General features: G+C 39.3%; 2 protein-coding genes and 2 long non-coding RNA genes across 4 annotated transcripts; 3 read left to right on the top strand and 1 right to left on the bottom strand.

The window, feature by feature from the left end:
• Window positions 1-195: 195 nt before the first annotated feature.
• LOC112842680 (uncharacterized) lies at window positions 196-977 on the top strand. The gene is made up of 2 exons (XR_003214629.1): window positions 196-445; window positions 560-977. It is a non-coding gene; the product is annotated as an uncharacterized LOC112842680 (long non-coding RNA).
• A 252-nt stretch (window positions 978-1,229) lies between these two features.
• On the top strand, window positions 1,230-5,896 carry LOC109195276 (forkhead box protein M1). Its single transcript, XM_025899815.1, has 8 exons — window positions 1,230-1,267; window positions 2,041-2,113; window positions 2,344-2,535; window positions 2,627-2,755; window positions 3,013-3,072; window positions 3,291-3,339; window positions 3,535-3,633; window positions 3,842-5,896. Exons 1-8 carry the CDS (start codon window positions 1,260-1,262, stop codon window positions 3,853-3,855), a joined length of 624 nt encoding a protein of 207 aa, XP_025755600.1. The 5' UTR covers window positions 1,230-1,259; the 3' UTR covers window positions 3,856-5,896.
• A 235-nt stretch (window positions 5,897-6,131) lies between these two features.
• LOC112842681 (uncharacterized) lies at window positions 6,132-9,067 on the bottom strand. The gene is made up of 2 exons (XR_003214630.1): window positions 9,005-9,067; window positions 6,132-6,971 (listed from the first exon to the last, which is right to left on the bottom strand). It is a non-coding gene; the product is annotated as an uncharacterized LOC112842681 (long non-coding RNA).
• Window positions 9,068-10,515: 1,448 nt separating this feature from the next.
• LOC102078544 (homeodomain-interacting protein kinase 1) lies at window positions 10,516-12,670 on the top strand. Its single transcript, XM_005456631.4, has one exon. It carries the CDS (start codon window positions 10,811-10,813, stop codon window positions 12,413-12,415), a length of 1,605 nt encoding a protein of 534 aa, XP_005456688.3. The 5' UTR covers window positions 10,516-10,810; the 3' UTR covers window positions 12,416-12,670.
• Window positions 12,671-13,798: the final 1,128 nt, after the last annotated feature.

Genomic DNA, 13,798 nt, shown 5'->3' with positions numbered 1-13,798 from the left:
TAAAGTTGTAATTTGAGTCTATTGAGGTTTTCACTGGAATATATTTTGACTTGTTACATCGGGACAAATACTTAACTTTAATGTAAGTTATATGGTAATGTTTCATTAGTTGTCAAAAATGGTTATCCAGACAAAAGTTTCTCGATTGTCGTAGCTATTATATACGAATACCTTGATTGCTAATAATAAATATAATCCTGGCAACGTTTCATACAGTTAAAAACATTGGCTAACGTCTTTTGTTCTACAAGCTGGAAATCGTCACTAACTGAAGAAAATTAGCCGCTGAAGTGAGGAGTTGACGATTAGACCTTGGTTTTATCTAGTTAACATTTAACCCGTTTAGTGTACGATTTTATTATGATTAGTATTTGAGCAAAATCGGGTTTTTTTTCCTAGTTGATCTAAACTGATTTGCTGTGAACAGCCTTGATGGCTAACGCCAGTAAGTGACTTGAGCACTGACTTGATAATTTCCATCTCCCAGCTAAACGTTACCGTTACTGTTTGTTGTAACAGTTAATCTTGTTGTTCAGGCTCGTTTGTATTTTTTGTGCAGAATACCTCTGAACAACTTGGCACATTTCAATGATCTGACCATGAGACGGAGCCCGACGAGACCCCTGATTCTCAAAAGAAGAAAACTGCCTTTTCATCAAAATGCGACTGATTCACAGCCTGGAGAATCAGGCTCCAAAGAACCATCAAAACCAGCTGCCACTCAGAGCTTTTCTGATGGTATCCGCATCATGGACCATCCATCCATGTCTGATACTCAGGTGGTTGTCATTCCCGAAACAGCAGAAGTTCAAAGTGTTATTGGGGCCCTCACAGCTAAAGACAATGAATGTGGTGCCCAGGGCCCAAACAAGCTCATTCTTCTGAGTGGAAGTGGAAGTGACAACAAGTGGGACTATGGACCTGATTCTCAGTCTGCTGCTGAAGGGGCTGCTACAAGGAGTACAGAAGGACATAAAGTGAAAGCTGAAACTACAAGCAGTTTCACAGGTGACAAACTTTAACTGAAATTAAACCATGTATGGGGAAAAAAAGGGGTTTTTTCATCTTTAAGATAATACTTAAAGTATAAGTGTGGAATTTAGTGCTTGTTTTTCTCTCTATCTGCTTTGATCACCTGTATTTAACTCTTTCTCTGTTTAAGCAACAATGTTTTTTCCCCTTTTTCTTTACTAGTCAATAAGGATGTCACTTGCAATCCTTTAGATGACAGCCTTACCGACCTTCACTGGTTGGGTAAGATGAGCACATGTGACTTGGAGCCAAATTCTACAAAGCAGCTCAGCAGCAAGGAGAACCAAAACCCTTTACAGACTTTTCAGGTTCAGTGCTTTTTTTTGTCACCTGCTGTTTTTCCTTTTATGTGCAACACAAACTTGTCTGAAGGCAACACTGACCCCAGACATGTTGCTGTATATTCCCTAAACACCCTTTCTTAACCAATTGGTCATGACTGGCATATATAATGACAGCAATAATAGTCTAATTGTCTGATTGCAGAACAAGTTCATCCTTCTGAGTGGAAGTGCAAGTGTCAACAAGTGGGACTATGGATTCATTCCCGAAACAGCAGAAGTTCAAAGTGTTATTGGGGCCCTCACAGCTAAAGACAATGAATGTGGTGCCCAGGGCCCAAACAAGCTCATTCTTCTGAGTGGAAGTGGAAGTGGCAACAAGTGGGACTATGGACCTGATTCTCAGTCTGCTGCTGAAGGGGCTGCTACAAGGAGTACAGAAGGACATAAAGTGAAAGCTGAAACTACACACAGTTTCCCAGGTGACAAACTTTTAACTGAAATTAAACCATGTAGGAAAAAAAAGGTTTTTTTTTTTTTTCATTTTTAAGTTAATACTTAAAGTATAAGTGTGGAATTTTGGGCTTGTTCTCCACTCTGTCTGATTTGATAATTTGTATTTAATTCTTCCTCTGTTTAAGCAACAGTTTTTTCCCCCTTTTTCTTTACTAGTGAATAAGGATGTCACTTGCAATCCTTTAGATGACAGCCTTGGTAGGATGAGCACATGTGACTTGGAGCCAAATTCTACAAAGCAGCTCAGCAGCAAGGAGAACCAAAACCCTTTACAGACTTTTCAGGTTCAGTGCTTTTTCTTGTCACCTGCTTTTTTTCCTTTTATGTGCCAACACAAACTTGTCTGAAGGCAACACTGACCCCAGACATGCTGTATGTTCCCTAAACACCCTTTCTTAACCAATTGGTCATGACCTGGGATTTATAATGACAGCAATAGTTGTCTGATTGCAGAAAATAGTTACACTGTCAGATTTATTGACTGTTGTTTGTTTGTTTGTTTTATGTCATATAGGCACACAATACACATACCAGTGCAGACGCTCCTCAGCAACCCATTTCAGAGAGGCCACCATACTCCTACATGGCCATGATCCAGTTTGCTATCAATAGCAGAAAGAACAGGAGGATGACCCTCAAAGAGATTTACATGTGGATTGAGGACAATTTCTCTTACTATAGAGATGTAGCCAAACCAGGCTGGAAGGTACTTCAGAGCTGCTGAAAGTGTGATATGTGTCCAGCTCTGCAGCAAGCAACAGTTTTCAAATACTTTTTCTTTACATTTATAATTGCAGAATTCCATCCGCCATAACCTCTCTCTGCATGACTTGTTCATTCGTGAAACATCGCCAGATGGTAAAATGTCTTTCTGGACTATCCGACATGAAGCCAATCGATACCTCACACTTGATCATGTGTACAAGGTGAGTGCAGCTGACTCATTGCTTTTACGTTGGTGACATCTGAGAACATTTGTGTTACTTGGCCTTAATGTTTTGTTGCAAGAATGCTTGTTAAATGCTTTTTGTGTTACCTTGTGTTTATATAATGATTTTGCTTGAATCCTTGTTTTTCAATTGTATTTTTGTATGGCTGACACCTTGAGAGTGTTTTGAGATTCCTCATGTTGTTTTTTATTTTGTTTTTTCCCCCTAATCTCACTTCACATCTCTCTCTGTAGCCGGGCCGTGATCCAATGACTGCCACTGTTCCTGTGCCAATGCTTTTACTGGCTAATCAAGTAAGACTGATTTACCCATTTCTTTATTTTTTTTTAGTTCTTCAGGAGCCATCTTCAAATCGCACTCAGGCAGCATTAAACCGAAAAGGGACAAAAAAAACAGAAGGTTCATGAATCCGGCTATCAAGGGCCAGAACGCCAAGTTACAAATGTTGCTAGGTGACAGCACAGTAAGGCTCCTAACTGATATAATTTATGTCTCATCTTACTTTTCACAGCACCAAAAGAGGACACTTCCAGATGCAAGAAAAACACCAACTAGCTCTGGTGAGTTAAGAGAAATGTATGAGTTGTTTTATAAATTTGAGACTTGAGAAAAGTCAGAGGTTGGCAAACAAATCGACATTTCAGCTTAGTTTAGAAATGTGTAGTGCAATGTTATGTTGTTGTGTTTTCTGTGTTCAGAGGAAAAAGATGAAACCTCTTCCGCCTCAAACTGATTCCTGCTTTGTGCTCATACAGCTCCCTGTCACGCCTTCTGTCTATCTGCCATCCACTTCCTGCTCCCAGCAGAATGGGAACAATTCACGAGCAGCAAAGAGAGTCCGCATAGCACCGAAGGTAAGGAATTTCTCATATATTTCAGCTTTTTAAAAATGTGTTGTTGTTGTTTTCCTTCGTAAGCTATACAAGTTGCAAACTGCTTTTCAAAACAAGTATTTCTTGGAACTCCCTAGAGTTTACCTTGACAACATTATGTGCATAGAGATGAGTATGAACTTCACCCATACCACTAAGATTTTAATGGGAATGGTTGCATGTCTGACAGGTGACACAAAGTGATTCCCCAGCTGTGATGATATCTCCTCAGAAGAATACGGACTTTAAGGTAGAAGTGAAGGAGGAGCTGGTATGTGTTCCAATTAAATGCGAGACCCCCAAAGCTCCTCCAAAGAGACAAGCCAGCAGCTCACAGTGCAAACAACGTTTGGTTCACTCTGTGAATGAAGAGCCTGTTCTCCTCTGCCACGAAAGTAATTTCTTTGACTCTGGCGTAGCCTGTGATGCTTCGACATTCCATTTGACCTTGTCCACCCCCAGCAAGATGCCTTCTTATGTTGCATCTTTTAAAGTGACCCAGGTGGGCAAAGAAAGCCAAAATATTCTGCACTTGAGCCCTATTCATACACGAGGTGGTCCCACAGTTACTCCACAACACGATTACAAATCTGGATCTGACACGATTTAAACCATCCGACTTTTCCATATTGAAGAGGATTTCTCACAATAGAAAGTGAGGCTGTTGGCGTAGGAAGAAATTTCTAACACTCGAGAATGCTCTAATTTACTCTGGTTGTCAAATATTCAGAAGCATATCTATGATTATACCAAAACAACTTCAAATAAGGCCCACTTGATGCTGTCATTTAAAACTTCTTATTGCAGTAGTTTAGGAGCTCTTAGCTTCACTTTTCTTTTACATCTGCTTTGCTGCTGGAGGGTTCTGGCTACAACATGAGGGGGAAAACGGAACATAGTTGAATAGATTGCAGGGATGATCCAGTTTCAATTACTGTTTGATGTGTTTTACTTCTCTGACTTTTTCATTCATTGGATGAATCAATAATTGCCTCGGTGTCACTTCTTTTTCTTTGAATTTCTTCACATATTTGGGCCTCTTTGTGTTTTATGGTTTTCCTTATTTGGTCTTATTTATCTGTCTTCTTGAAGGATATGAATTCATTTCTTGAAGGAATTAATTATATCTGTCAATAATTAATTAAATTTTGAAATAAATAAATAAATGTTTCAATAATTAATTAACCCTCTGGGTTTGTTTAAAATCACTATCTTTCAGCTTGTTTGTGGCCAAAAGTGTCCACCAATACATGAATTGTGTAATTTTTATTATTTTTATTTTTGGTTTTTGCTATTTTTACTGCATAAAGTTTTTAACTAACATCAGTTCTTTTCATAAATATAAAACAGTCATTACTTTTTACTTTTTTTAACCCTTAAAACACCAGTTTGTTTGTACAATGCACGTGTTGGAAGACAACCTCAAAACTCACCATTTCATATAATCGCATTGTTACTGGATTTTCTTGTATCATTAATGGTAGAGTCTTGGACATGTAATCGATTAACATCAACACTGATTATTTTCTTTTGTTATTTTTGTGCAGGGAAAGCAAAATAGATCAAACTTTCTCTCAGCTTGTTCGTTTGTAAGTATCCACAAATTGAGAAAATCATAAAATCCAACTTTTTTTGTCCAAGTAATACATGCAGCCTGATTTATTTTTAACCATCATTGCAGCTACATGTATAAAAATAATTAACAGTATCAATGATTTTTATGCCTTATTATATTGTTGTGCAGTGACAGAAAAACAGAAAAACTCTCTCAGCACGTTCATGGCCAAAAATGGCCAACCTGTTGTTTACATTCACTTAATGCTATAAAATTCATATATATTTAAAACATTTTCTACTGTTGGGCATCTTTCTTTGCCTTCAGACAATAATTCTGATGGCTAAAGAACCAAATGGGACAGGCAAAAAAAACCCAAAACATTTTTCTACTTTGACCAACTTGATTTTTTAAATTAGTACCAGTCCTAGTCATGAAAACCAAAATATTTTTCAAATTCCGAAACTATACCCTTCAAATACCAGTCAAATTACACATTACTACTAACTTTTTAGGAGAAATAGCAATAAAGTTCCAATTTTTTCACCATGTAATTGATGAAAATTCATATTTTTTTCAGTCACCATTGCAGGTCAGCACCAGTAACAGTAACAAAGCTTCTTTTGCATTATTACTTCTTTTAATGGATAACCAAAAAGAAACTCCCACATGGCATGTTAGTGGCTAGAAATGGCAATTTAATGACCAAATGACCACTACAATGAGCAAAATTTGTATTTCAGTTTGTGCGTGTGTGTGCATCCTCATTAGCAGCAGGATGTGCTAACCACAGTAGAGTGGTCTTTGTAGGCACACTTCCACAGCTGGAGAAAGTGGCTGCTGTTCTAATCCTGCAGGTGCACCTTCTGCACCTTTTTCTCATTTTGTTGGTGGGGTGTGGGTCACACTCTGATTCAGACTACAGTATCTTGGGATCAGTGGCAGAAGCGACTAATGAGCATTGGGAACAAAGCTATCTTGCAGCTGCTGAGGTCACCAGCATGTGCCCCAGCTCTCCTAGGATCACTCTTCATTGGTAGGTTTTAAAAGACTCCCATCCTGTGAAGTGGCTTCCACGGGACAAAGGTATTGTATTCCAAGACATCCAGGAGATTGTAGAAAAAAGCCAGCAGCCAGTTTTCCTTCAACAACTCAAGGTGTCAACATCCTGTCTAGGTCATCCACACACTATTTGTGCCTATTGCAGTCCAGGATTGCTTCTTGCTTCCAGGCTTCCTCTATTCCCCATCACTGACTGCTGGTTCCCTGTGTGTTGTGCTCAAAAGAAGCCCATTCCTCCATTGCTTTGGCATGTGGGATATCAGCGTGGTAGCTTTGGTGAAGGCAAAGACAGACAACAAAATCTTCATCTGTTGCAACTGGACAAGCTGGGGAGGTAGCTCTGCGTTGTTTCCCCTGATTGTGCCAACAAGAGCCAGTTTTCATCTGAGGAGTTTCTCTGCCAAGGTGAACCCCTTTGCCTTTTTTACTTTATAATAATATTATATATATATTTTTTTTTTTAAAAGTCTGTTATAAAAAAGTCAAAGGTAGATCTCAGGCTGCTAATGCAGAGAACTGCATATAGGGTGGGCCCTGGGCACTGGATTGTAAAGCAGTCTCTCTTCAGTAGTGGGACCCACATGGTTTTCCCTTCATGAGAGATCCACTCAGTCGCCGGCTCTTGTTCTCAGAAAATGCTATTACATTCTTTGCCATCAGGTGCTCGGCCTTGACCTCTGTGTCAGTAAAGTCACAGGGCCACCTGTCATAAAAACAAGAAAAAAATATGTTAGCAATCTGTCAAAAATGCATTTAAATAAAAATTACATTACTAATAGGCAAATAAACTGAATTCACAATGTTAGATCATATGGTCAGCACACTGGGCTTCTCAGAAGTCATCTATGGATTTGTCATCTTCAGTAAAAAATGTATGTGCTTTAGTATTTTTTTCTGATTACTTGTATAAAAACTGTCCCATTATTCACAGTGGACACACATCACATATTTGCACATCTGGATCACAAGACATCCATTAAACCACCCACCCATATAGAACCCAGCGGCAGTGGTTCAACTTGACATAAAGAATTTGTGTATGTGTGTGTTTGTGTGTGGTGTCCTGGTTTTCCTCGCACGCCAGACCTGGAGCGTTTTTCCCGTGGGGAAGCTGGCCACACCCAAGGACTAGCACACACACCTGCAGCTGATCAAGACCGTCGGGGGAGCTACATAGCAGTGTGGCTGAGAGCTCCTCGACGCTGGTTGTTGTGTGACTACCCGTTAGTTCTCCAGCTAGTCGGTTTGTGAGTGGGAGCTTGCTACAGTGAAGTACTAACGGCTGCCTCTTATTTCCCGGCGGCAGGAGTACGGAAACGAGAGGGCAGCAGGCACGGAGTACACGGGTACTAGGGAGCAGACACACGGAGCACGGACTTTGGGAAGAAGACACGGCACGGGAGTCAGGGGTGCGCACGGGGATTTAAATAAACGCACTGCATTCATCGCACAGAGTCCTGCGTTTTGGGTCCTATTTCCCCCACATCCCCACGGTCTGTCGTGACAGATAACTTCAAAATCCTGCAGATGTAAAATTTTAAGAAGAAAAAAGATCACAGGCAGCCGAGAACATTGCTGTTTTATAGGGACTTTTTATTTTTTACTACTGTCATTGCTAAAACCTTTATCATTATTTAAAAGTATAGGGAGGCGATTCTAGGATCAGAGCTTTGGGGGTGCTGATGAGACTTCTTCCCTGTCTCTGTGAGTCCATGCATCCTTAAATGTCTCCAGTTGTCCCGAGTTCCCTCTGACTGTCTCCTTGGTGCATTTAAACCCCTGTTCCTCCCTGTCCTCATCGTCTGTTGTCTTCATCTCCGCTATCAGTCATCATAATTTTACCATCTCTGTGCAAGTCTGCAAATTTCTTTATTAAATCATAAGATCTTAAATTCATCAAGTCTCTCTCTGCCTGGGTCCTCGTCACAAAACATGACATCACCGTTTTGTACATTTTAACACAATTTAATCCCCACATTTGTGAAAGAAAAGCAAAACACTTTTTTGATTAGTCTGTAACAAAACCATCAAATCTGATAAAGGTTATTTAAATGATGCTCATAGTTAGTAAGAAGTAAACTGAGTGCATGTTTTGGACTGAGATTCACTTTTAATGTGTATGTATAATATAATACAGATACATAAAAAACACTCCCAAAACAGAATAAATTATTACAAAATATTAATAAAAAACTATAAAAATGGAGGCAACTTTGCCTGTGGTAGAATGTATACAATGTATGAAAAAATCTGTACTGCAGATACTAATTTAATAATACTAATTTTGTGTTGTAAGATTTATGAGTTTCATGCTTTCATAGTGATACTTGGGAGAGCTTGACATTTTTCTCAGGTGGTGCACACTGTAAAAAGTTTGAGAAACACTGATAAGTGTTTCTCTGCCGCATAAGTCTGTATGCGGCAATCATACAGACAACTGGACAGCCCAAAAGTTGGCCTACCTATTACTGGCTGAGGTTTTAGTAGAGTTGTGGCTGAACCACATAAAAATATATCATTAATTTTAATCTCCCCAATCAATGATAATGTTATGTTGGAATGTTGTTAAAGAGGGTCAAAAATGTTTCAACCCAGTTTGTTTTGCAGATTTTGTATAGCAGCTTTAATATAGGGAGGACACAACTTCCAGACTGTATGAGTAAAATCAGGTTTTTTCTCTTCGTCAGTTTAATAGTTTCTGTTTTGCCTGTCACTGTTCCCTGTCTGTTTTCTTACCTGGTTCTTCCTGACCTTGTACTTTCTCCTCACGTTCCCCTCTTTCCTCTCTCCCTCTTTGGACTGACAATCATACACAAATAGATTGTATTCAATTAGATGAAAAAATTACATTAATATGAAATTTTTTTTTATTAAGATCACTAACGAAAAGTCCTCTCTCAGTGTACTTTCAACCAAAAGGCAAATAACCAAACCACATGAACATCTAATAAAAGATATAAAATATTGAAACACTGATCCAACATTATCCTTTATTGATGGATCATTTGTTCTTACACTTTTACCTGAATGTGGCTCCTGTTTTTTTAAAAACTTCCTTATATCCATTATGAACCTGGCTGTCTCTCTGTACACAAACACACACACACAACAGGAGTTATAAGGTTAATGGGCATTCAGTCAGTTAGCTAGTTAGTATCCATTTCAAACAGGACAGTGGTAACAACAGCAGGCTACGGACAATTTTAAGTTTTAGATTTTAAATAGGCTGCATACATTTCAGTGGGAGCAACAGGACGGTCAAATACAGTCAATGGTCAAATGTCGCTGAATTTACTACAGAATAGGACAGATTGTAGGGTAGCAAAAATCATTGGAAAACACGTTTTCAACACTGCAGGTTACCTGGGTGTAAGGTTTTTCGGCTAAAAAGAAACATGACTCCTATCTAACTACATAAAGAGTAACTGAAGGTTAAAATGCTGCTAATATGTCCTGTTTTAATCCAGGCACTCCACCTCCGCTCCGCTGCGTCTCAGCTACCATCGCTCTGGCAGCAACGACCCTAGAGCCAGAGTGGGGGCGAGCTGGAACAAACCATTTTGGGAGGGGGGGGTTATCTATACTTTTGTTGTTAAAATGTTCCGTCTCAACCAAGTACTGTATGCTTTTTATATTTTTAGTAGTGTGTCACACAAACAGCAAATATTGTCCAAAAAAAGTAAGAAATCTTTGGGGGTGCTTTGATTCATTTTGGGGGTTAAATGGGCTAAAATCGCCCCTGAGTGGGGGGGGGGGATTCTTTTCCTACTTGGTCAAATCATCCTACCGTAGCGTAAATTTATAGTCATGTCTATCAATCTGTGCTACCTTATCAGAATATACTACCTTACGTGGTTTATGCCTCCATCCTACATATCTATAGGTAAGACGTTCTGATAGCCAAATCACACTTATCAAAACGACCTTCCTGCTTGTATTTATTTAGGTAGGACGTTCTGATGGCCAAATTACACTATCAAAACGTGCTAACAACGGAGCGTGGTGTCCACTAACTGCAGGAGGACTAAAATTAATTGACAAGGTTTAGCTGTATGCCAGTTTACAGAAGTTTAGAAATACTAAATCAAGAATTGAAATATGACTTCAATTGAGACTCCAAATTGGAGTATTTTTGAAAAAAACAAACAAAACGCATGTTAGCTTGAAGAGTTAACAAATTGACAACAGCTTAAGGAAAACAAGTATCAACTGTAATAAAGAAGTAAAACATAATACTAACCATTTTTCGCACGCACGAGATCGGGGTAGGATCAAATAATAGGCGTGTACTATTAACACCGAAAACATGGGCGTTTGAGTTGTGCGCATGCGCAGTAGCAACACTTGTTCAAAGCATTACGTTCTTTGGCGTAATGCGTAATGCGTAATTCGGTTACGTCACAGTGACCGAGCGCTGCCTTTGATCCAAAAGGCATAAATACCCTGAAACAGTTACCTAGCGACAGAACCTGCCAGCTTGATATTGCGGTTAGAAACGGGTTTTTTTGCCCAGCTGTAAAACTTTAAATATATTTTGAAATAATGGTTTCGGTTTCGGATTCGGAGTCGTGTTCGTCGTCTTATGACAGTGTTGAGGGTTTACAAATGTACTCCCTCATTAAAAGTAAAACATGTAAATACATGGTAAAAAGTCTCCTCGGACAAGGAACTTATGGGCGAGTGGTGAAATGTGTAAAATTAGACACATTTGAAACGGTAGCAGTCAAGATTGCTAAAAGGGAACGCAACAGGATGGTTTGGAAAGAGGCCGCGGCTGCCAAAAAGATGAGTGCTTTGGATAAGGATCGGTGCAATTTGGTAAAGTACTACGAAATTTTCGAGTACAAAACTCGCGCCTTTATATCAGTGGAAATGCTAGACATTAGTCTGCATGATTTCTTGAAGCAAAGGCACTACAATCCACTGGCTCTGAATGAGATTCGGGTGATTTTAAACCAGATGTTTGTGGCTCTTAGTGCTCTGAAGAGCATAGGTATAATGCATGCAGACATCAAACCCGACAATATCATGCTTGTCAATCATTCTCAACAGCCGTTTAAAATTAAACTTATTGATTTTGGTTTTGCCATGTATTCTGCAAACCTTCCACATGGCGCCATAATTCAGGCCGTTGGTTACAGGGCCCCTGAGGTCATGTTGGGCATACCTGTGACTGAATCGGTAGACATGTGGGCTCTTGGTTCTGTCGCAGCTTTTCTCTACTTGGGCTACCACCTGTTTCCCATCAAGTGTGAATATGAAATGATACGAAGTCTTGTTCACATGCTTGGTCAGCCTGAAGAAAAAATGTTAGAGAAAGGGATGCACAGCAACAAATATTTCTGGAAGAGAAAAGGGATAATGAAACACACATGGGTACTGAAGACACCAGTTCAGTATTCAGTATCTACAGGCACTGTGATCAAAAAAAGTAAAACAATCACAAAAAAGTTCACAAGCATAGAAAATTTAGCCAAACACCACCCACAGCCAGACACAGAATCCGAAGTGGAAGACACAGTGGCATTTTTAAGCCTGCTCAAATGGATGCTGTGTATGGATCCTGTCAAAAGAATCACACCCGTTGAGGGTCTGGGACATCGTTTCATTACAATGAAACATCTTCCCGAGGATCCTGCAATAGATTGCTACGCGGAGTCATCCCGCATGAGCATGAAAGTGTGCCCACCCCTCAGTCTAGAAAATGAAATCGAAAACTTTGTTACTTCGAGTGAAATCATAAAAAACAGAAAACAGAGCGGTGGACAATTTGGCCTGTCTTCCACTTTTGACAGCTGTGCGACTGCAGTTGAAATCCAAAGAAACCGACAGAAAAGAGAAGCTGCACGCAAAAAGAATCAGCTTGCATTTAGGCTTGCATGGCATGCAAAAGATGACATGTCTTGCAAGCTAGGTGACAAACAAAAGCCTGGGATGACCCAAAAACCGCTGGTAGAATCTCCCTCTAAATCCAGTGATTCTAGCATGGCATGTTCATGTTCATGTGGCTGTTGCTGTACAAGTACAGACAGCAAAGAAGGAAAAGTCAACGCAGAGCCTTCTAAAGGTCGGACTTCATTAGGGAAAAGAATCAAAAACTTTTTCTTAAGGCTGTTTTGCTTTTCTTCAAATACTGAAGAAACTTAAAATCAACCCTCCCCTACCGGTCATGGCAGATGACCGCCCCTTCCTGAGCCTGGTTCTGTCACAGGTTTCTTCCTGTTAAAAGGGAGTTTTTCCTGACCACCGTTGCCAAAGTGCTTGCTCATAGGGGATCATCAGATTGTTGGGGTTTCTTTCTTATATTGTATAGTTTTTACTCTACAGTATAAAATGCCTTGAGGCAATTGTTTTTTGTTAAAAATTGTTTTTGTTTTTTAAAAATGCAAAAAATAAAATGTAACCAACTTTAATCAAGTCTTACTCTCAAGTGTTTTTTTTTGTTTTGTTTTGTCGCTTGTGTCACTGTCTCTCATTCTGCCACTTTTAAGATAAGATAAGATAACCTTTATTAGTCCCACATGTGGGAAATTTTGATAAGTGTCAACCTGATCTGCTTCAAACTTGAATTGATCAGGACCCTTGTAGCTATAGAGTTGATTTTGAGGTGACTGGATACGGGCTGGTCTCAGTACTGCGGTTATTTGTTCTGCTCTGTGAAAATAAATAGCCAGCTTGTTCCCAATGATGCAAATTATGATTTCATGCAGTGAAATCATAACAACAACCGGATTAAACTAGTTTATTGTCTGGATTTTGATATTTAATTCTACCTTTTATATTTATTTAGGTTAACAGTCTAATCATATTGTGATTCTTGACAATAATCCGCATTTGTTGTCACATAATAAAAAGGCATACAATTCTGTATTCACACAAAGTTAGACAGTTCAGTTAGACTGTAGCTTTTGTACGTTCCCTATCTCCTCCCAGACAAGTGGGCCAATTTTGATGAAACTTTGCTCAAAGACTGCCAACTTCTGCATTTCATAGAAATCCTAATCAAATATATTTGTACATTTAACAGTTCAACTGTGCACCGAATGAAACAGAACGCCAGCATTCACTCATGCTCATGTCAACTCACACACATTTCTGAAAGACTTGCTCTGTGTGGGATGTTCATTTGATAGCTATATCAACAAGCCTTTCCACAGCCTGCCTTTCTGCTTGTTTGAATGCTGTCCTTTTGCAGGGGCAGCATATGAAGCGTGGTTTGTTCATCTGGTGTGCAGTGGCGAATGGACTGGTTCTTATATAGTTTTTTTTCTGCGCTATACAAGTCTCATTCACCAACTTATACAAGCACCTGTGTTTTATATAGTTTATATGGTTTTGGTTTTATATATGTATTTTTAAAAACTAATTATTTCACTTACAGGCTGTCATGGCTTATGCTGCAATGCATTCTGGGTAGCTAGTTCAAATGGGTTGCACTCAGAATCCTGAACTGAAGAATTCAGAAGAAACTTCTACCGTCAGTTTTGCTCTATTTTAAAGCCACAGCACTGATGACAGATCCACAATGTG

This window comes from Oreochromis niloticus, linkage group LG17 (assembly GCF_001858045.2).
Source record: "Oreochromis niloticus isolate F11D_XX linkage group LG17, O_niloticus_UMD_NMBU, whole genome shotgun sequence".
In the NCBI taxonomy this organism is placed as follows: domain Eukaryota; kingdom Metazoa; phylum Chordata; class Actinopteri; order Cichliformes; family Cichlidae; genus Oreochromis; species Oreochromis niloticus.
This window is presented reverse-complemented; position numbering and strand designations above follow the sequence as displayed.